General features: G+C 41.6%; 1 protein-coding gene across 4 annotated transcripts in view; it reads left to right on the top strand.

The window, feature by feature from the left end:
- Nucleotides 1-22,856, top strand: part of LOC110524329 (TLE family member 5) — a 35,938-nt gene that overhangs the window by 1,140 nt on the left and 11,942 nt on the right. For 2 of the 4 annotated variants that reach the window (XM_021603869.3, XM_021603868.3), the window contains exon 2: nt 22,059-22,147. In XM_021603869.3, the coding sequence (XP_021459544.1) occupies nt 22,059-22,147 (89 nt within the window). Of the gene's footprint in view, nt 1-19,632; nt 20,081-22,058; nt 22,148-22,856 lie in introns of those variants that run through there. The other 2 variants (XM_090235583.1, XM_090235584.1) reach the window with 2 other exon arrangements.

The raw sequence follows: 22,856 nt of genomic DNA, 5'->3' as shown, positions 1-22,856 counted from the left end.
ACGCTAGGTATATACAATGAGCAAGACCGTTACTTTGTATTATATCAAAGGTTTTTGACATGACTCGTGTTTTTATGCCCTCGGCATGTCACTACACCAAGAGAAGAGGATTGTCAAATGTCGTTTCAGCTCTGAATTAAACAGACACCCCCTGGGGTAATTTGATTACCAAACCATATAGTTACTCATGCGTAACCACCAGCGTTCCTTATTTTGCCTATTTACTTGTGCTCACACATTTGCATACCTATGTTGAATGGGATTTCACAGGTTGTTATTTTACACTAATTCATAATCATGCTCATATCCAGGTTTTTGCATCAAACATCAGTGAAACAATTCCAAGAGTAGTTCTGTTCAGTACAGAATCAACATGATTTGCATTGTAAATGAATTTGGATTGCAAGCCAGATGGCTAATGTAACTAGAGAGAAGGGCTTCTATGCTTGTGTCTAAAGTAAAATAGCCAAACAAAGTCATGTATGCAGTGGAGAGGTGACTTGCACAGGGAGCCCCAAATTATGACATTGAAGAAGTTGGGACTCTGCAGGGATGGTACAGGTACTACTTTCCCAACTGTCTTATTTTGACCTTGAAATCAACCTCAGATTTGCTTTGGAGATGCTGGGTGAGGGCTTATCAACTTTCCCCAAAAGTTCTCATTGACTTCCCAAGTGCCTTCCATAGCAACATTCAAGGATTAACAAGCCCTTCATTTTACCCTCTGAGGGAGACTTGGTTCGTGTCCAATGTTGATTAAACTTCAGAAATCAGAACTGCCAGTGACCTATAATTTGATGTTAGTTCCTTTGACAATGACTGATGTCTACGTGATTCTCTTGACCAGGGGTGGGAAACTCCAGTCCTTGGGGGCCGGAGTGGTGTCACACTTTTTCCTCATCCCTAGCAAACACAGCTGACTTAAACGGAACAAAAATATAAATGCAACATACAACAATTTCACTTTACTGAGTTACAGTTCGTATAAGGAAATAAGTCATTGAAATAAATGCGTTAGGCCATAATCTGTGGATTTCGGATAGATGAATATCTGTATTCACAGTTGTTGGTCGCATAGCTTTAAAAAAATAAAAAATAAATAGGTGCATGGATCAGAAAACAAGTCCGTATCTGGTGTGACCATTTGCCTCATGCAGTGCAACACATCTTCTTCACATGTAGTTGGTCAGGCTGTTGATTGTGGCCTGTGGAATGTTGTCCCATTACTCTTTTAATGGCTGTGCAAAGTTGCTGGATGTCGTTGGGAACTGGAACACGCTGTTGTACATGTCACTCCAGAGCATCCCAAACATGCTCAATGGGTGACATGTCTGAGTATGCAGGCCATGGAAGAACTGGGGCATTTTCAGCTTCCAGGAATTGTGTAGAGATCTTTGATGTGGGGCCATGCATTATCATGCTGAAACATGAGGTGATCGCGGAGGATGAATAGCACTACAATGGGCCGTCGGATCTTGTCCCGGTATCTCTGTGCTTTCAAATTGCCATTGATAAAATGCAATTGTGTTCGTTGTCTGTAGCATTTACCCCACCGCCACCATGGGGCACTCTGTTCACAATGTTGACATCAGCAAACCGCTCACCCACACGATGCCATACATGTGGTCTGCTGTTGTGAGGCCAATTGGCTGTACTGCCAAATTCTCTAAAATTATGTTGAAGGCAGCTTATGATAGAGAAGTGAACATTCCTGCAGTCAGCATGCCAATTTATTGTCCCCAGCACAAGGTGCACCTGTGTAATGATCATGCTATTTAATCAGTTTCTTGATATGCTGCACCTGTCAAGTGGATATATCTTGGAAAAGGAGAAATGTGTGCACAATTTGCGAGAAATAAGCTTTCTGTGTGTATGGAACATTTCTGGGATATTTTATTTCATCTCATAACATGGGACCAACACTTTACATGTTGCGTTTTATATTTTTATTCTCTATTTGCATTCTAAACTGAAGATCATGAATAGTTGATTATTGGAGTCGTGTGTGTCGGCTGGGGCCAATGTATACCTCCATTAAGGCCCATGAGGACTGGAGTTACCCATCCCTGCTCTTGACAATAAAATACATAAGTGAAGTGTCCATCTACCGGATTATCCAGAATAATAACGAAGGGTAGAGCTGGTACTGGCTTGTGATTCAGGTCCATGTTGTTCCTTGACGTTGGTAATGGAACACATATTTGCTAGCATGAAAACAAGTAACTCTGGTGGTCGGGTGCCTTTGATGACTGGAATAGGCCATCATCCAGTTTATTTCCCAAATCCCAAGTTTCCATGGTAACAAACTTTGGTCTATGGAAAACGCAGGCTCTCTCCCCATGGTCACACAACTGACAAATTTGTCTATTCATTTAGGTAAAAAATAAACACTGCAGTAAACATCCATTTTTGAAATGTTCACATCACTCGTGCTAAACTGAGCTCAAATATATCTGAAAATGAAAGCTTTGGAATAAAATGTAGGTAAACACAATTTTATTTATTTATTTAACCAGGTGGGCCAGTTGAAGTTCTTTGCAGGACTATTATGTTGCCACGGTGCACTTGCTCCATATCAGCGATTTGTCGTCGCCAGTTCTAACACAGAAGGGGTAAGAGTTGTTTCCTCAGGCCTGTATGTCAGGCCTGTATGTCCCATGACATGAATGGTGTGCCTTTTTGCATCAGTCAGTGCAGCCACGGCATGCAGCTCTGTTCTGAGGCTGGCGTTGTCTGAGAGGACCGCTCCTGCCACTTCACACCTCATCAGTGTGCAGAGGAGAAGTGAAGAGCTTGTAATTGTGTGAGATCTTACTGGCTCCCCATCGCACTCTCCAGAATCCTTCCACTGACTGAGTTAGACTCGGCATTAGAGTTCAACCTGATTACAGTTGGTGGGTTGTCTCCCCAATGTCTCTCACCCTCAGCAGGAGTGGAACAGCTTGTGTGATAGCTTTGGGTTGCAGGTCTATCTTCTATAATGACTGGCTGTGTCTGAAAATAAATACCCATGCTAGCATACTACGTACTTAAACGGTATACTATGGACTCAACTTTTTATACTATGTAGCACGGTACCGTTTTGATAAAAAAGAAGCCATGCAGTAGCTCCTCCCGACTGGCTGAGTGGGTGGGGCAGGCCGAGGTGTGGGTGAATTTTTCCATGCATCGCATTAACCAGCCTGATAATGGCCCATTTTCCAATTCGATTAATTGCTCTAAACTCTGAATAGAATGAGAATTCTAGGCCTAATCAGGCTGGTTATAGGCAGACTATCACATTCAACCTATACCATAGCCCATCTGCTATTTAAAAAAGGACTGAAGATAGAACAGATCATTTGGTTCCATTTCAACATTTATTAGTGAAACCAATGTAACATAAATGAAATCAAATAGCCTAATACACACACCTTAACTTTTCAAATGTTCAAATCAAAGGCTGTTGCACAGGAACGTGGACAGTCGAGTCCATCGCAAATTCAGAACCGCTGGACAACAATACACAAAAGCACTGATCATTGGGAACAAGATCAGAATGACGGCTACGGCTTGATACATTAATTAAATAGGTAGCCTAGCCTGCAAACTAAAACAATCCATATGTTCAAATCAGAAGGCCTGATTTAACATGACATTAATAACGCAGCCACATCCTGAGTACCTGTTACCGACACATTCAAAAATTAAGATTGTTAAGTATTTAGTTCAAAAGCTCTAAGGCCAAGAGAACAAACGCTTTGAACAGAAATCCACTTTGGGTTAAACCATTTTTTTTTTTTAACAACACTTATTTTCATAGATGTAGCCTACGATGCAATACTTGTGATCATTGTAAGGAGAACAAAAACTACTTGGCGCATATTTGAACACCACACATTCAGCATCTTCCCAATATAAGTGGCCTAGTGTGGGCTACTTGAAGAGAACTAGGGCCTATCACGCGCAGCCCACCTCTTCCAATGCATCGTGGGAAAGTGTGCATTGAATTCTACCAGATGGCAGAAATTAGTTTAACTTTCTGACATTTGAACCATACTCGATTTAAAACATTTTTAAAAATCATACACTATTAAACATTTCCGCATACTGATAATACCTCATGCACTATTACGTTGTTTCCTGCAATTCATTAATTTCGGAAGGGCATCCCTATATCTAATTGATCAGCTGTTGTCATTTTAAAGTATACTCTTTTCAAAATGTTGCGTACTATTAAACTTTTTTGCATACTCAAACGGCTTACTATTTTAGGATGCAAGTATGGGTATTCGGATACGACCACTGACTTCTACCCTCATAACAAACTGGTGTTAAACAGAGCTTCCAATAAATATCACATATATAAACAGAAATATCAATGTAACATGCACAATTTCCCCCCATTTTTATTTTTACTGAGTTACAGTTCAGAAAAGAAAATCAGTCAGTTGAAATAAATTATTTAGGCCTCAATCTATGGATTTCACACAAAAAAAGTTTTTCCCCACAAAAAGGCTTATTATAGACAGAAATACTCCTCAGCACCCCTCCCCCCCTCCTACCATCCCTCCTACTATCCTAAGCTGGTGGTCTGCGGTTGTGATGCTGGTTAGATATACTGCCAAATTCTCTAAAATGACGTTGGAGGTGGCTTATGGTAGCGAAATCAACATGAAATGCTCTGGCAACAGCTCTGTTGGACAATTTTGCAGTCAACATGACAAGTGCATGCTCCCTCAACTTGAAACATTTGTGGCATTGTGTTGTGACAAAACTGCATATTTTAGAGTTGCCTTAGTGTTGTCCCCAGTACAAGGTGCACCTGTAATGTTCATGCTGTTTAATCAACTTCTTGATATGCCACACCTGTCAGGTGTATGGATTGTCTTGGCAAAGTAGAAATGCTCAATAACAGGGATGTAAACCATTTTTTTTTGCGTATGGAACATTTCTGTGATCTTTTATTTCAGTTCGTGAAACATGGGTCCAACACTGTACATGTTGTGCTTTGTATATTTGCATTTGTTGATTTAGCTAAAAAAATATATTTAAAAAATCAGGGATTCCATCCACTTTTCTGCAATTCCAATGACCCTAGGTTGGAGAAGATGCCTTGGTGCTGTAGCTAGCCAGTCATCTCTGATGTGGTGCACTGGCGTTCAGTCACCTTTACCAAGGTGAGAACCTGGCCATTTGTCACTTGTTTTTCCCCCCTAATCCAATTCAGTGCCCTTATGCTACTTGATTGGAGTATTAAGACCCAACACACAGGATTTAAAAACGTGGATTATGGATTTAGTGCGACGCTTTGTGAGAGCTACAGCAGTTGGTTCACCCTTGGAGCATAAGTAGTTAATGTTGCACCTCCACTCTGTGCTGCTGAAGCCCTCCTCAAATCAAACTGAACAGTGCTGCTGGCTGGGCTGCCACAGGCCCTGTGGTTGGAAATATGTGACAGCTATAGATATGACTGTCAGAGATTAGAACCGTCATGATGGAAGACTTAAACTGGAGCCTGACAGCGGAGATGGATCTCTCAAACTCACCCGGTTCAGAAATGCCTCAAAGGTGATTTAGCTCGGAATGCTTAAAGCAGAGTGTTTCACCTTTATATATTTTTGTAACTAGCCTAGTATATTCCATGTTATCATGGTAATTGAATTGAATTGAAGTTATTTTGCCTTCATCCCCCATGAAATTAAGGTGTTGTAATTGTAATGGATTTAAGAAACTGAATGTGCGTAGGATTCTTGCAGGACTGTAGCAGTTACAGAACTATCACTCATCTTTCAAACCCCTGTTACCAGTGACAGCGCCAGATGTTAGACCCAGGTGTATTTGCATACATTTGGTTGTAACACAGATAAACAAATGGCAGATGATGGATTGTTGACAGATGACCCAGGGAAAAGATTAACACCATTCAAATAATGTATATGCAAATGTTTTCCTAAAGGGCTCAGTCACTATAGTGGGTCAGTAGAATCCGTTGGTTTAAGTGAAGAAATCTTCATTTGGAAGTGGCTGCAGTCTGACCCAGATGTTTGCATTTACCATATTGTTTGGAGCCTGTTTAATCCTATGCATCTACAAAGCAGTTTCTGCTGTAAATAAGACCCACAGAACAGCGTGTAGCCGACACTGCTAAATGTAGTAGTATGGGAGTAAAATCTCACAAACCTATTGGCTGTGACTCACAAGTTTGCATGAACACACACACACACATGTTCCCTGCTTGTTGCCCTTTATCATGCATTTCCTCCCAGATTTGATGTAGTGGTGGGAGGGATGGAAGGGAAGAGGGTGCACAGGCATTATTAAGCCCACTTGAATTAACAGAACAGCCCCCAGCCTTTCCTCTAAAGCCTCCAGCTGGGGGAACTTAATCCCCATGGTCCCCTGTCTCGCCCATTAAACAAACTCCCTCCCACCCCTGCTCAATCGCTCTGTTACTCACACAGTGCACCACAAGCACACAGAGTGAACACACAAGGGCACCCTCTTCACCTGTCTCTAGCCAAAGCTGACATCCACTCGTCAATGCAGTAATGATTGCACACATATTTAAATTAACTCAAGGTTGCCTATGTCTTTCACACTTTCCCATACACAACGTCAATAACAAGAGTACAGGCACTTCTACAAATAACACCGTTTATGCACGCATACACAAATGTCCTGACTGGCCTCAAGGGTCTTATCTGCTTTTTGTTTCTGGGGAACAAATTGAATGTGGGGCTTGACACATACACAGCCAGCAGATGTCTGGGTCGTTAAGGGCAGAGTCGCTCATTAGCATGACAGAGGGCCCAGAGCACCACCTCCCCCCACTCCGCGGGGGGCACAGCTATTGAGGGCAAGCCATGGGTCACAGGTGATATTGATTTTACTGGAGGGCCACATTGGCTGATTTTCAAATGACTGTTGGGTTGGGGGATTGGGACAGTCCAAGTCCCCATCATAAATACACACATTCTAAGCAGGGAAGGCATACACACCTCCCCTTTCTGTCAGAGTTCATACCTGCCAATTTTGGAAGACTAACACAAAAGATTGGTTCTGCCCCCCAAAAAACAATTATTTCACAAATAGCCATTTCAGTAATTGCTGACTAGATGAAATGTGAGGACTAAGGCTAAAAGGTGTTGAATATTTTACAAATTTTCAACAATTGAAAAGTAACATTTTTGGTGTTCTGATTTTAGGTCCTGGTTAGAATTCATTACTTCTTAAATCCTCTGAGAAGTGAAAGAACCACAGCCTTGTTGAATGTGTGAAAAGCATTGCTATTGTGCTGCTGAGAGGATTGGTTCTGTTGGTTGTTATTCCAAGACTTGAAGATTGCATGGAGAGACACCTGTTATAGCCTTCCGCCCAGCACCTTTCTGACCACACTCTGTATGAGTGATGATTGTGTGTGGGTGGATTTTATGAGCCTCTGTTTTGTGTTCATAAATTATTGCATGCTTTGTGTGGGTTGGCCTTTTGTCTGTATACATTATTCCCGACGCTGCGGAAACTGTGAGAGAAAAGGACAAAGTGTAGGATGTTGGCAAGAGGGAGAAGCAGAGCATAAGGATGGTGTGTGTGTAGATGTGGTCTGTATGTGGGAGGAGGGAATATGGCGGGGGATTAAGTTTACTACAAGCATAACTCTGTTGATCTATGTGTGTGCACATGGGCAAAGTGGAATTTTCTTTGGAGTAGGGGAAACACTTTTTGATAAAATGATATGCTTGCCGGTCCCACTCCCATTCACAAGGGGGAGATGGCAAAACATTTTTGCATTTTTTTTTTTTTGATTTTGTGAAAACAAGGAAGTATCACCTTCCCTTGCTAGTCGTAGCTAGTGGCAGCCTGGCTAGCTGACGTTGGCCTGGCTAAAAACAGAGCAAGCAAGCTAGCCTTTTTAAGATCTCCATGTGAAATGATCTGATTTATAATACAAAAATATGCCCTGGCAATATTCTTCTACTAGCCTGTGTAACCTACAACATTATCCCGGTTTGATATGCTGCTTGTAGATTCATTCCCATATCAGCTAAAAATAGAACGTCATGTTTTGGTCATAGAGTAAAAAAGCACATGGCTAGCAAGTTGCCTATAGCAGGTTTTACCAATTCACAATAGCCTGTAATAACTAGTTATTACTTCTAAACAAAATACATTTTGGGGTGGATTCTTCTTGTTTGGTTTACTATTTGAACAGTTGCTGAGATTATATTTGGTTATCAATCCAAAATGGGCTACTTTGACGATTAGCCTAGAGATCAGATCAAGGAACCAAGCGACAATACTGCCCCCGTGGCTGCAAAATGTTTGTTGAATATGTATGTTGAATGCCGGAGTCTATTACAAAGGACCTGCCCCCTTTGTGACAAAACAACATTGCAACACTCTGAATCTTGCGTCTGCGTAGAGTTTGTGCCAAGCTTTAGAAGTGGAGCGGCAGCTGCATCAGTATTCAGAGGTGGCTGTGTGTGGTGGGAGGGGGCACCCCTGAGCAGGGCGCTGGGCTGGAACAAAGCGTCTCGGCGGGGGGGCTTTTGATTGGCCAACCCCTGTACAGGCCCCAGACCTGCCAGAACACAAGCACTGCAGAGCCCAGACAAGAGAATTAGCTGTACTCCCTCCTTTCACACAGGCAGGGCAGGAGGAAGACTGGAGCAACAAAACACCTCATCCTGGAGCTCTTTGAAAACCCCAGAGATCTACGGCAGGCAGCCCTCCCAGACTGAGCTGTACATGCCCAGGTGTAGGCTGTGGGTTGGCAGGGTCTAACTAGCCAGCTAGCTACGGTCATTGTTCAACAAATAGGAGTCAGAGTGCAGAGGGAGCATTTTAGGATGCAGGTCTGTCCACTTATTTTGGTTATCAACCAGGGAGTAATCTTAGTACCTCCCTTTTGGACCCATGTAAGTAATAACCTGGGTTTTTACAAGCAGGCATAACCGCACTCTCTGTAATCTCAGTCTCCTTCACCAGGCCATTTTTAATCTCCTATGGTTTCCCAAACCCGCAACCCTGTTTCCCAACACGTGACATTGCTCATTTCCCCTTGCCTTGCAGTCTTCCTCGGCTTGTTGCAGTTCCTGTGCTTTTGCCCTGGCTTTTGTGGGTGTGTGTTTAGGGTTTAATATTTTCCAGTTTTTATTTTATTTTATTTTTTTACAAATGTTCCATCCAGAGAATAAATCACTTTTTGTCCGGATATCCCGGTATATCTCGCAACAACAGGAAGTGTCATTCAAAGGCATTATAAAGCATATAAATATGTCTGGATTTGATTAGAGCTTTGATCAGCATGAACATTCCAACCTGATGAACCATATAATAAATACATTTTATGAGCACTATATTAACAACATTTACTTAGCCAAAGCTCAAAAAAGCCCAAATGATCGTGCTGTTATCCAATACATATATGATATAGCCTACTGCACATTACGCACAACAGAAAAACATAAAAGCCCATAAATATGGCTAGCTATATGCTCTCTTGGGTAGATGAATGAAACTAGCTCCAGTAGGCTAATCTTTTTGTCTGAGCTGTTACTATACTCTTGTATTATATGGACTGGGATTATGTACATTATTAACACCATGATGAAGCAGAAGAGTACATGCGATCCTGGTGCAACACATGCGGCCTACAGTTACAAGTATAGGCTAGTGAATTTGTTTTTCATTTTGAAATGCAGTATAATAGGGTCTGACGCATATACAGTACCAGTCAAGTTTAGACAAACCTACTCATTCCAGGGTTTTTTATTTTTACTACATGATTCCATATCTGTTATTTCATAGTTTGTCTTCACTATTATTCTACAATCTAGAAAATTGTAAAAAGAAAATACTGGTCAGTATTGACTGGTACTGTATACCTTTCATAATATTTCCCCTCATGTTAGTAGCCTACCTCTTTCTCTCTATTGTTGCTAATGACATCCTTGAATAATATAGGACTAGAATTAGATGCAAAGGCTTTCACTTTTCTTCACAAAGATTGAATGGATATGGGTCTGAATAAATAACTGCTATAGCCTACCGCCATTGTGTGTTCGCTCTTCTTTCAAACTACCCATGAGTTCTATTGGCTGCTGTATTTAACGTTCTGCAAAAAAGAGATTGCATCCCTCTTTGAATAGTCTATTGGTATAAGAAATGCTTAAAATATATGTCCAGCAAGCTATTGTAGTGTAGCATTTCCTGCATGGGACTCGAAGAGCTAAGGAGGATTTTTTTTAAGGAGAGACCAGCAGAATACAGGTGGTTGCGTATTGCGTAAGAGACAGAGGCTGTAAGTTAAAAGCTTATTATGCATAACCCATCATTCATTATCTAAATACAAGGCTGATACTGCATTGAATGTATTACCTGAAAGAGTGTGTGTGTGTGTGTGTGTGTGTGTGTGTGTGTGTGTGTGTGTGTGTATGAGAGAGAGAGCAAGCTACAGTTGCTACAGAGAGCTACAGTTGAAGTTGGAAGTTTACATACACCTTAGCCAAATACATTTAAACTCCACAATTCCTGACATTTAATCCTGGTAAAAAAATTCCCTGTTTTAGGTCAGTTAGGATCACCACTTGATTTAAAAAATGTGAACCGTCAGAATAATAGTACAGTGATTTATTTCCGCTTTTATTTATTTCATCACATTCCCAGTGGGTCAGAAGTTTACATACACTCAATTAGTATTTGGTAGCATTGCATTTAAATTGTTTAACTTGGGTTAAACGTTTCGGGTAGCCTTCCACAAGCTTCCCACAATAAGTTGGGGGAATTTTGGCCCTTTTCTCCTGACAGAGCTGCTGTAACGGAGTCAGGTTTGTAGGCCTCCTTGCTCGCACACACCTTTTCAGTTCTGCCCACACATTTTCAATTATATTTAGGTCAGGGCTTTGTGATGGCCACTCCAATACCTTGACTTTGTTGTCCTTAAGCCATTTTGCAACAACTTCGGAAGTATGCTTGGGGTCCTTGTCCATTTGGAAGACCCATTTGCGACCAAGCTTTAACTGATGTCTTAAGACGTTTCTTCAATATATCCACATAATTTTCCTGCCTCATGATGCCATCTATTTTGTGAAGTGCACCAGTCCCTCCTGCAGCAAAGCACCCCCACAACATGATGCTGCCACCCCCGTGCTTCACAGTTAGGAATGGTGTTCTTCAGCTTGCAAGCCTCCCCCTTTTTCCTCCAAACATAACGATGTTCATTATGGCCAAACAATTTTATTTTTGTTTCATCGTCTTAGCTGATTTCTTTTGATTTTCCCATGATGTCAAGCAGAGGCACTAACAGACTTGCCAAAACTATAGTTTGTTAACAAGACATTTGTGGAGTGGTTGAAAAACAAGTTTTAATGACTCCAACCTAAGTGTATGTAAACTTCCGATTTCAACTGTACGTACATACATACATACATCCCACTTTCACACTTCCTCTGTCACACACAGCTCAAAAATGTAGGACAATTCCTCATTTCATTCTGTCCCAGTCCTTTGAGATGCATTAAAAACCTTTGTGCTCTGGTGGGGCAATAGAGACAGTCTTCATGGGATTCATCATTTCAGGAAATTGTCATCCTTTCCTCCCCCTGCCCAGCCCACAGACTTAAAAAAAAATAATAATAATCATACAATCCGAGTTAAATCTACTCTCCATGGTCTCCTGAGTGGCACTGCATCACAGTGCTAGCTGTGCCACTAGAAATTCTGGGTACGAGTCCAGGCTCTGTCGCAGCCGGCCGTGACCCGGAGACCCATGGGGCGGTTCACAATTGGCCCAGCGTCGTCTAGGTTAGGGGGGGGGGGTTTGGCTGGCAGTGATGTCCTCTTCCCATCGCGCACTAGCGACTCCTGTGGCGGGCCGGGCGCAGTGCATGCTGACACAGTTGCCAGGTGTATGGTGTTTCCTCCAACACATTGGTGCGGCGGGCTTCCCCGCTTTGTGTCAGGAAGCAGTGCGGCTTGGTAGGGTTGTGTTTCAGAGGATGCATGGCTCTCGACCTTCGCCTCTCCCAAGTCCGTACGGGAGTTGCAGCCATGAGACAAGACTAACTACCAATTGGATACCACAAAATTGGGGAGAAGGGGGGGGGGGCAAAATCAATAAATCTGCTGTCCACCATAATGTCTATCTTTAACAAGGATTACAAACCCAATCCTATGTTTCTGCTCAGCAGATCAGACCACAAAGGCAGGAGAGTGCGATTACTGTGGGAGCGGCTATGCTTCACGCATGCACACACAGGCGCACACACACCGACAATAACACCGGGTATCATCAGAAAACATCCTCCTCAGTGTAAATCCTGCCTGAGGGGAACAGCAGTGTGGGGATTGCATTTCCTGCATCTCCGGCTCCCTGTTTACATCGCCACTGGAGAGAGAGCGTGAGAGGGCGAGCGAGAGAGGGGTTTGTTCTGAATCCCCATATTCAGGGTGGAACCAAACCAGCAGGGAATCTCTCAAATGGGTAATTAGAGGGAAAAGGAAATGATACACAATGCAAATCTGTATTAGAACTTCATATGGATTCATGAACATTAAACCTGCACACAAACCTACCTAAAACACAAAACAAACTACAATGAAACAGTACCAGTTTACTACCTAGGATGAACCCATATAGGAACACATCGCACACAGACCTACATAACAAAGAATATATCTGTAGGTGCTACAAAGCAAACATTGGTGTCATATGAAACTTTATTGCTTGTTCTAATATTTAGTAGTATTTTGCTTTAAAATACAATTTCTTTCATTTATGAATATAGAAAAATATACAACTTATGATTTGGCAAATGTTTTATATTGTTAAAAAATATATATAAAACACAACATGCTGTAATTGCAACGATTTTACTGAGTGACAGTTCATAAGGAAATCAGTAAATTGAAATAAAATGCATTGATCTAGGGATTTCACATGACTGAATACAGATATGTCAGGCCCAGCCAATTAGAATGAGTTTTTCCCCTACAAACAGGCCTTATTAGAGACATAAATACTCCTTAGTTTCATCAGCTGTCCGGGTGGCTGGTCTCAGACGATCCGCAGGTGAAGAAGATGGATGTGGAGGTCATGGGCAGGCGTAGTTACACGTCGCCTGCGGTTCTGATGCCGGTTGGACGTAAAAATGATGTTGGAGGCGGCCTATGGTAGAGAACTTAACATTAAATTCTCTGGCAACAGCTCTGGTGGACATTCCTGCAGTCAACATGCAAATTGCATGTTTAGATTGAGAAAAATTAAAGGAAGAATTTCCCTTCTCATTGACTTCTCAAACCCCATTCTAGTCTGTTTTCCCGGATGTCTTAATGTTGCGCCTCTGGGTTTAGAAACTCTGTGGTGCAGGGCTGTGATTGGTTACATTGCCTACTACACCAATTTCTCAGTATAAAATGGCCATTAATTTAACTAGCAGAGATCCCACTCTGGAACTTCGATATGGCGCGGTTGGTAGCCTAGTGGTTAGAGCATTGGGCCAGTAACCGAAAGGTTGCTAGATCAAATCCCTGAGCTGACAAGGTAAAAGTCTGTCGTTCTGCCCCTGAACAAGGCAGTTAACCCACTGTTCCTAGGCCGTCATTGTAAATAAGAATTTGTCCTTAACTGACTTGCCTAGTTAAAAAAGAATACAATATATTTTTTAAAAATATGCCCGTAGAGTGAGTGTATATATAACAATTGCCAAATCATAATTTATATTTAAAAAATTAATACCACTCATATTTCAGAGCAAGCTTCATATGACACCAGGTTTTGCTTTGTAGCACCTCTATAACATTATGTCTTAAAGGGTAAGTCTGCCCCATGTAGCTCAGCTGGTAGAGCATGGTGCTTCCAATGCCAGGGTTGGAGGTTTGATTCACATGGGACCAGAATGAAGAAAAAAGTATGAAAATGTATGCACTCTGTACTGGTCATTCTGGATAAGAGAGCCTGCTAAATTTCTAAAATATAAGTGCTAGAATGTGATAAATATGCAAACTTTGATTAAATATTCCCAATTATAATTTTAGATACAAATATATGTCAACAATCCTTCCTCCAAAAGACCATTCTATGACTTCAATTTGGTTTCATGAGGAATCACCCTGATATGCTCGTAGAGCCACAGTGAGCAGAGAGACAGAGGTCTGACTGGCTCAGGGCCAACCCATGCATGTTAGGGGCTGAGGAATTGGATTGTCTCTTCAGCATTGGACTGGGCTTTAGATACAGCAACAGGGAGCCTAATCCTGTTTGGGCCAGGAATTTGATTTTGATTATTATCTCCATGGACCAGGCCGGGCTTACCCCCATTCCTGAGATGCGGTTATCCCCCACCCTGAGCCCAGCTGATTTGACCTTGTTAAGATGCTTTAAAGGAGATTATTCTACTTTTATCACTTCTAGTGAAGTGCACTCGCAAACATAGACTGCAAGGCAGGCCAAGCATGGCAGTCAAAACACACACACACAACGCATGGACATGGAGGGCATACCAGCACACACACACACACAAAACACATGGGAGGGCACACACACATTAGGGTTGAATAACGGGAACCCGGTTACCAAGAGTCACCGCCCAAAACCACTCCCTTTTCCTGGGATAAAAAACAGAGAAACGGGTGAATTATAATACATACACATGTGGTGTGGTTAAAAAACAAGTTTTAATGACTCCAACCTAAGTGTATGTAAATTTCCGACTTCAACTGAATGTACAGTACCAGTCAAAAGTTTGGACACCTACTCATTCAAGGGTTTGTCATTATTTTTACTGTTTTCTACATTGTAGAATAATGGTGAAGACATCACAGCTATGAAATGACACATATGTCATATGTCACATCATGTAGTAACCAAAAAAGTGTTAAAATGATTTGTTTATATTTGAGATTCTTCAACGTAGCCACCTTTTGCCCTTATGACAGCTTTGCACACGCTTGGCATTCTCTCAACCAGCTTCACCTGGAATGCTTTTCCAACAGTCTTGAAGGAGTTCCCACATATGCTGAGCACTTGTTGGCTGCTTTTCCTTCACTCTGCGGTCCAACTCATCCCAAACCATCTCAATTGGGTTGAGGTTGGGTGATTGTGGACACCAGGTCATCTGATGCAGCACCACATCACTCTCCTTCCTCAGGCCCTTACACAGCCTGGAGGTGTATTGGCTCATTGTCCTGTTTAAAGCAAATGATAGTCCCACTAAGCACAAACCAGATGGGATGGCCTATCGCTGCAGAATGCTGTGGTAGCCATGCTGGTTAAGTGTGCCTTTGAATTCTAAATAAATAATTGACAGTGTCACCAGCAAAACCACACATGCAGATATCATCCATTCTCCTACTCTGCGTCTCACAAAGACACGGCAGTTGGAACCAAAAATCTCACATTTGGACTCATCAGAGCAAATTTCCACTGGTCTAATGTCCATTGCTTGTGTTCCGTGGCTCAAGCAAGTCTCTTCTTATTATTGGTGTCCTTTAGTAGCCCGATTCACACAGTCTTCTCTGAACAGTTGATGTCTGTTACTTAAACTCTGTGAAGCATTTATTTTGGATGCAATTTCTGAGGCTGGGAACTAATGAACATATCCTCTGCAGAGGTAACTCTTCCTTTCCTGTGGCGGTCCTCATGAGAGCCAGTTTTGAAGAAACTTTAAAACTTCTACATTTTCTGTATTGACTGACCTTCATGGCTTAAAGTGATCATGGACTGTTGTCTCTTTGCTTATTTGAGCTGTTCTTGCCATAATATGGGCTTTTTGGTAAAGGACCATCTTCTGTATACCACCCCTACCTTGTCACAACACAACTGATTGGCTCAAACGCATTAAGAAGGAAAGAAATTCCCCAAATTAACTTTTAACAAGGCACACCTGTTAATTGAAATGCATTCCAGGTTACTACCTCATGAAGCTGGTTGAGAGAATGCCGAGAGCGTACAACGCTGTCATCAAGGCAAATGGTGGCTACTTTGAAGATTCTCAAATACATATACAGTGGGGCAAAAAAGTATTTAGTCAGCCACCAATTGTGCAAGTTCTCCCACTTAAAAAGATGAGGCCTGTAATTTTCATCATAGGTACACTTCAACTATGACAGACAAAATGAGGGGGGAAAATCCAGAAAATCACATTGTAGGATTTTTAATGAATTTATTTTCAAATTATGGTGGAAAATAAGTATTTGGTCACCTACGAACAAACAAGATTTCTGGCTCTCACAGACCTCTAACTTCTTCTTTAAGAGGCTCCTCTTTCCTCTACTCGTTACATGTATTAATGGAACCTGTTTAAACTTGTTATCAGTATAAAAGACACCTGTCCACAACCTCAAACAGTCACACTCCAAACTCCACTATGGCCAAGACCAAAGTAACAAAGCCTACCATCAGTAACACACTACGCCGCCAGGGACTCAAATCTTGCAGTGCCAGACGTGCCCCCTGCTTAAGCCAGTACATGTCCAGGCCCGTCTGAAGTTTGCTAGAGAGCATTTGGATGATCCAGAAGAAGATTGGGAGAATGTCATATGGTCAGATGAAACCAAAATATAACTTTTTGGTAAAAACTCAACTCGTCGTGTTTGGAGGACAAAGAATGCTGAGTTGCATCCAAAGAACACCATACCTACTGTGAAGCATGGGGGTGGAAACATCATGCTTTGGAACTGTTTTTCTGCAAAGGTACCAGGACGACTGATCCGTGTAAAGGAAAGAATGAATGGGGCCATGTATCGTGAGATTTTGAGTGAAAACCTCCTTCCATCACCTGGGTCTTTCAGTATGACAATGATCCCAAACACACCGCCCAGGCAACGAAGGAGTGGCTTCGTAAGAAGCATTTCAAGGTCCTGGAGTGGTCTAGCCAGTCTCCTGATCTCAACCCCATAGAAAATCTTTGGAGGGAGTTGAAAGTCCGTGTTGCCCAGCAACAGCCCCAAAACATCATTGCTCTAGAGGAGATCTGCATGGAGGAATGGGCCAAAATAGCAGCAACAGTGTGTGAAAACCTTGTGAAAACTTACAGAAAACGTTTGACCTCTGTCATTGCCAACAAAGGGTATATAACAGTATTGAGATAAACTTTTGTTATTGACCAAATACTTATTTTCCACCATAATTTGCAAATAAATTCATTAAAAATCCTACAAAAAATCCTATAATGTGATTTTCTGGGATTTTTTTTCTAATTTTGTCTGTCATAGTTGAAGTGTACCTATGATGAAAATTACAGGCCTCTCTCATCTTTTTAAGTGTTAGAACTTGCACAATTGGTGGCTGACTAAATATTTTTTTGCCCCACTGTATATATATCTTTTTACAATTTTTTTGGTTACTACATGATTCCATATGTGTTATTTTGTGGTTTTGATGTCTTCACTATTCTAGTTTCGAAAATAGTAAAAATAAAGATAAACCCTTGAATGAGTAGGTTTGTTCAAACTTTTGACTGGTACTGTATGTGTGTGTGTGTGCATGTTTCATTCCAATACTAGGTGTTATCTTCACAGGCACAGAGCATCTTTATGGAGGCTTATGTCCTTTCTCTGAATCGAGACGTGCTTACCTCACACACTTGGGCCAATACATACACACACGCGGGTGCACGCATTTTACACCCGCGCAGAGCAGGCACCTTTTTTTCGTCACACCAGATGGCATGTGTCACCGTATTACGGCAATATTTCATTAACATTATGTGCATCCATCTGTTGTGTGCTCAGAGCTTTTTCATTTTGGTCACTTTACAGCACTGCACCACCAACAGTAGGCCCAGCCATACTGCATGTTTATATAGCCTAGAGTACTTCAAAGGTTGCATGTGGGTGAGGCTAAAGGTCAGAGGCCTGCATGTGTGGGGCGCTCGGGCATACATTATCCATTATATTTAACAGATGTGGCTGCTCTAACAATTAAAATACACGTCTTCAAAGATTGAAGGCAGTTGGGAGGAGGTGAGATCAGGTGGGACTATTCTAGCCAATTAGAGGGCAGATACGCGTGTGAACAACTGATAGAAAGTTTTTTTTTTTTTTAAAGTTGCCAGGATGTGACGTGTTTCTCTTGTCAGTGCACTCGTAACACACCTAAGCATTACAAAACGTATATTCGATCAAATAAGCCTCACGTAGAAAATAAGCCATTACATGTTTTGTTGACCGAATTCCACACACTCATTTGGCCATACAAAAACTCCTGGCTTGGTGAAAATTGTGAAAAAAATACCAATAAAGGCCACCTGCTGGAAAGACCGAAGACGGGGCCCCTCGCTTCGCCACTTCTTCATTGGCTCGAGGCAAAAGTTGCTCCTTACCATAGATCTAGGATCGGATTACCCTACCTCAAACCCTAACATTAACCATTAGGAGATAAAATAAAATATCTGACCCTGTATCTGTGGTTAAAGGGCAACTCCTACCTGCTCCGGGTTGGAGCTGTGTTCGGAGTGAGGCTGATGTGGGAGGAACTTGTGTGGGAGGAACTTATGGGAAGAAACACTGGGGGGCCCTCACTCCCTCTTACTTACTTTCTTTCTTTCTCGTTCCCTTTCTCTCTCTCTGCACTGGAACGCTCCACCTGAGGCTATTGACTCAAAGAACCTTTGGTATTTTAAACGTTTGCATACTGTGCTAAACACTGAGGAAACCAGATCACCCCCCCCCCCCCCCCCCCAACTCTGTCTGGGGGCTACCAGCAGGGCCAGGCTGACTTCAGTGGTGCTGCAGGGCTGGGGCGGGAAGAGCTGCGAACAACCAGCTGGTGTTTTGCCCCTAAGTGCCTTTTGTTGACACAGGCTTGGTCTTGTGTAGGCAAAATAACTGCTATTTGCTTTCTCTTTGCCACGGTTGGCTGGATGGATAGACAATGTTAGAGGTTAGAGCTCTTGGAACTTGAAATCTGTCGGATAGGCTTGTGTAGAGATTTTGCTTAGTTATAATGATAATAGATTAGGCCTACTTATATCTAGCAGTTTTCACTTGGTCGCCAAGTGTTTTGATTTGCAAGTAAGGAAATGTGGAGCTTAGCATTTAGCCTAACTTTGTCCCTAGATTGTTAGAATACTGGCTATCAAAAGTCAGGACATCTTTAAGTTATGGGAAAATTTGGCAAACCCTCATGTATCAGTCTGTCAGATCTGGAACCGGCCGTGTGCTTTTAGGAAAAGGTGTCTACTATTAGACTACCACCTATCATCACAGTATCTACAAGGCAGCCAGAGTGTGCCTTCCATTTTTATTTATTTTTTCCAACACATTTCTCAGAACCTTTTAAGATCCATAATTTTTAGTGCCTGTGTTGCATTATTGAAATCAGAGGGGATATTAATTTGTATTTTGAAATGTTCTAAGCTTTGTCCAAAATCCCAATGGAGTGAGATTTTAAGGAAATTCCCGTAATGTCCTGATGGCATAGCAACTGCTCCATTTGGCTGCTGCTCAGCACTCACAAGACAGTTGCCTGCCCTGCACAGATAGCTGATAACCACATTACAAGATTTTGGCGATGAACGGCGGCGTGTATTCATGAATGCCAAATATTTGACCAATAAAAAAAATCACCTCTTCATCATTTTCTGTCCATTAGCAAGTGACTGAATCTCACCGGAGAAATCACCCAACCGAGGGAAACAGCGCCCCTCTCCCAGCATGTGTAGCCCATGTATCTGATGCTGTCTGGACCAAAAGAGTATGGCATGTTGCGGCTGTAGCATGTTGCCCATCTAGTGGAAAGCCTTCCCAGAAGAGTGTAGGCTGTTATAGCAGAAAAGGGGGGACCAACTCCATAATAATGCTCATGATTTTGGAATGAGATGTTCGACGAGCAGGTGTCCACATACGTTTTGGTCATGTAGTGCCACTGGCCTCAGATGATTTGAAGTTCCATCTGTAGCCTAGCCCTTTTAGGCTGACGTTAACTAGCTAGCTAACTTAGCCGGGTCATTGTTGCCCACGCGAGGAATCTAAGCAAGCAAGTATTTTAGCTAGGTAGCCTATGACAACAAAAAACATACTATAGGACAGAGCCATAGACCGTTTTGCCAACATGAAAGAGAGGATGACTGCATTGCCGTTTAACTAGTCTACAAGTAGGGTGAGTAAAAATGTTTAATGTTTTGCTTGCACGCACACAGAAATAAGTACTATGGACAGCCACAGATCATTTAGCAACAGTGATTAGACAAAATAGTGTTTGATGTCCTTTTTAAGTTTGTTTTCAGTGTATTAAACTAAGCAGATAGCCTTGATTTGACGTTTTAAATGTTTAAGTTGAAATGGTTCTGAAGTAGCGTCGGAAGTGCTCATGTTGTCTTTGTGCTGACTTGTGTTGTGTAGTCTGTGGTTCTAAAATCAGTAGTTTAGTAAACTGTCAAACATTAACGAACTTGATGCATGTTGCAGGTCATAACTGTTTGTTACATCCAATAATTGCTTTGTGTACTTCACCAGACGGGTGTTGTTCTTCGGTTTTGTGATTAAACAAATGTATATTTAGTTGAATTTATTCCGCCACTGTGTGACTGTATTTTTGTTGTCATGGCCTTATCGTATATAACGCTGGCGTATGAATGGATGGGTTATAGAGCAAACAACGCAATTATCACAACGAAGGCTGTAATATGGATTTCTTTACATCGAGACTTCCGGGGACGCTTGCAAAGCTGACCCGGTTGGGGTTTGAGAAGTGAACAATTATTCGTTAATTTTCTTGAGAGGTAAGGGCACAACCTAGATTAGAGCCAATGTCTTAAATAGCTGAACATGTTAGTACTCCAACCTCCTGAAAGTGACAAACTGACACGTTTTCATTTTCGTCACACAAAAAAAAAGTGTTATCAAATAAGTGCCTTTGATTTGACGGCCTGCACATACGCAGTTCTGCGCGAGACAACCGTTAGACCTGATTAAGTGTTTCTGCACATGAGTTTAGCTAGCCAATGTCACAATGATCGGGGATTTCTATCATACTGTATGTACAGTTTTTGGCTTCATCATTCACTGACATATACTGTACGTTGGCATCGAATGTAAAGTAGTGATTGCGCCGTGGCAATGGTTAGACTGGATTGAGTCAACGGGAGTGGAGAAATTACCATTTAGTATAGGTTTTTGAGTAAACTATATTAGACCTACAGTTATTTTAAATGAAATGCTACACATATTTAAGAGATTTCCCACTTGGCACATTATGCGGTCAGCGGGAAAAATAACAAGATTTTGTTCCTATTTGGGTTTAAAGCTGCAGTGAGTTTGGCACAAAGACACAATTAGTCCATCTACCACCACTACTGCTTGTAAAGTAATGTGACAATCGGGTTGGAACTGGAAAATAACTCAATTGAGGAACATAATCAGAACCGGGAACCAAAGTGATCTATACTGTTATTTTAAAAGCATGGGAACCGCTTGATAACATTATTTTAACATTCTTATTTCAGTCCCACAAAAAAAACACAACAAAGCGCCTATGCAAAGACCTAACTCAAACTTATTCCAGTGTCTGCCGCCAGCTGAACATTTTTGCTAGTGTGTATGCAACCTGCCCCTCCTTCCAAAGCATAGGTTACTGTAGCCTACTAGCTATGTTTCAAGCGTGATTCAGAAATTAGGGAGATATTTTAATTACAGAAGAATGGATGAACTTGTTCAATGCTAGTTACTTAGATACTATAGTTACCATGTTTCACATCAGATGTATTAACTACAAAAAGGTACGACGTAGTTTTTAATTCTGTTGCCGCTCTGCACACAAACGTTTTAGCTAGCTATCTAACGTTAGCACTGGTCTAATGTTAAGCCAACTGTCGGAAGTTCAGACATTCAAAGTTCATCCATAGAATGTGCTCATCTGTAGGTATAATTCTGTAGGCAAAATTCAGATAGTGCATGTCGTTAACAAGATGCATATTGCTTCAACCCAAGCCGCCTCCACCCTCTCTCACTCTCTCCCCACCTACCTACTTGTCTGTCCATCACGCATATAAACAATACAACACTCATTCCTACTGGTGTGAGCCAGGCCAGATCTGTCTGATTTCACTGACATGTTTGATGGTGTTTCTGTGTCTCAGGCTTCATCGCAGCAGCTGAAATTCACGACCTCTGACTCCTGTGACCGAATCAAGGATGAGTTCCAGTTCCTCCAAGCACAATACCACAGGTACATTTTTTTTTAACACTCCAACCACAGCTTATCAGAGAAACTAGTATCTTTAGTTAAAAGGCAACTCCAACTTTCAACATAATTTTCATTTTCTCCAGTACAATACCAATGTTAACATATGTAAAAAAAAAAATATATATATATATAGAGAGATATTCTTTTAATGTAAAATGGCACATTTTCTAAATTTTGTAGGAAAAGATAAAACGTTCTGCCTAATGACATTAAAGGTTAAAACATTTTAATAACAGTGAATTTCAAACACTATGAGATTTGCGGTGATGTGGGGAGTAAGAAAATACCGTCCCTTGGGCTAAAAACTTGAAGGGTTTGAAAATCTTTTTTTTAACTTTAATCCTACCCTGTGATGTCACAGAGAAGCATTTTTTTAGGACCTTTTCTTTACAACCACAGATAGAAATACTCTGGTTTGGTGCTGGAGATGATGAATGAGTTTGAAGAATGGCGGAATTGTCCTTCACGATACAAACTCTTAATCACTTTATTAAGCATAACCATATTATATTTGTAGGTGAGAGTACAGATTAGAGCACTTGTTGAATTCTACTCTATTAAGTCATTGCCGTAAGCGTGTGCACCACATGCTGCGTTTATCAAAATCACATGGGCATAACCTACATGATTAGAATACCAAATAATTCACAGCAAGACAAACACATTTTTGTGTCTGCTGCTGCATATTTGT

Source organism: Oncorhynchus mykiss, chromosome 5 (genome assembly GCF_057628025.1).
Source record: "Oncorhynchus mykiss isolate SJ-2025 chromosome 5, ASM5762802v1, whole genome shotgun sequence".
Classification (NCBI taxonomy): domain Eukaryota; kingdom Metazoa; phylum Chordata; class Actinopteri; order Salmoniformes; family Salmonidae; genus Oncorhynchus; species Oncorhynchus mykiss.
This window is presented reverse-complemented; position numbering and strand designations above follow the sequence as displayed.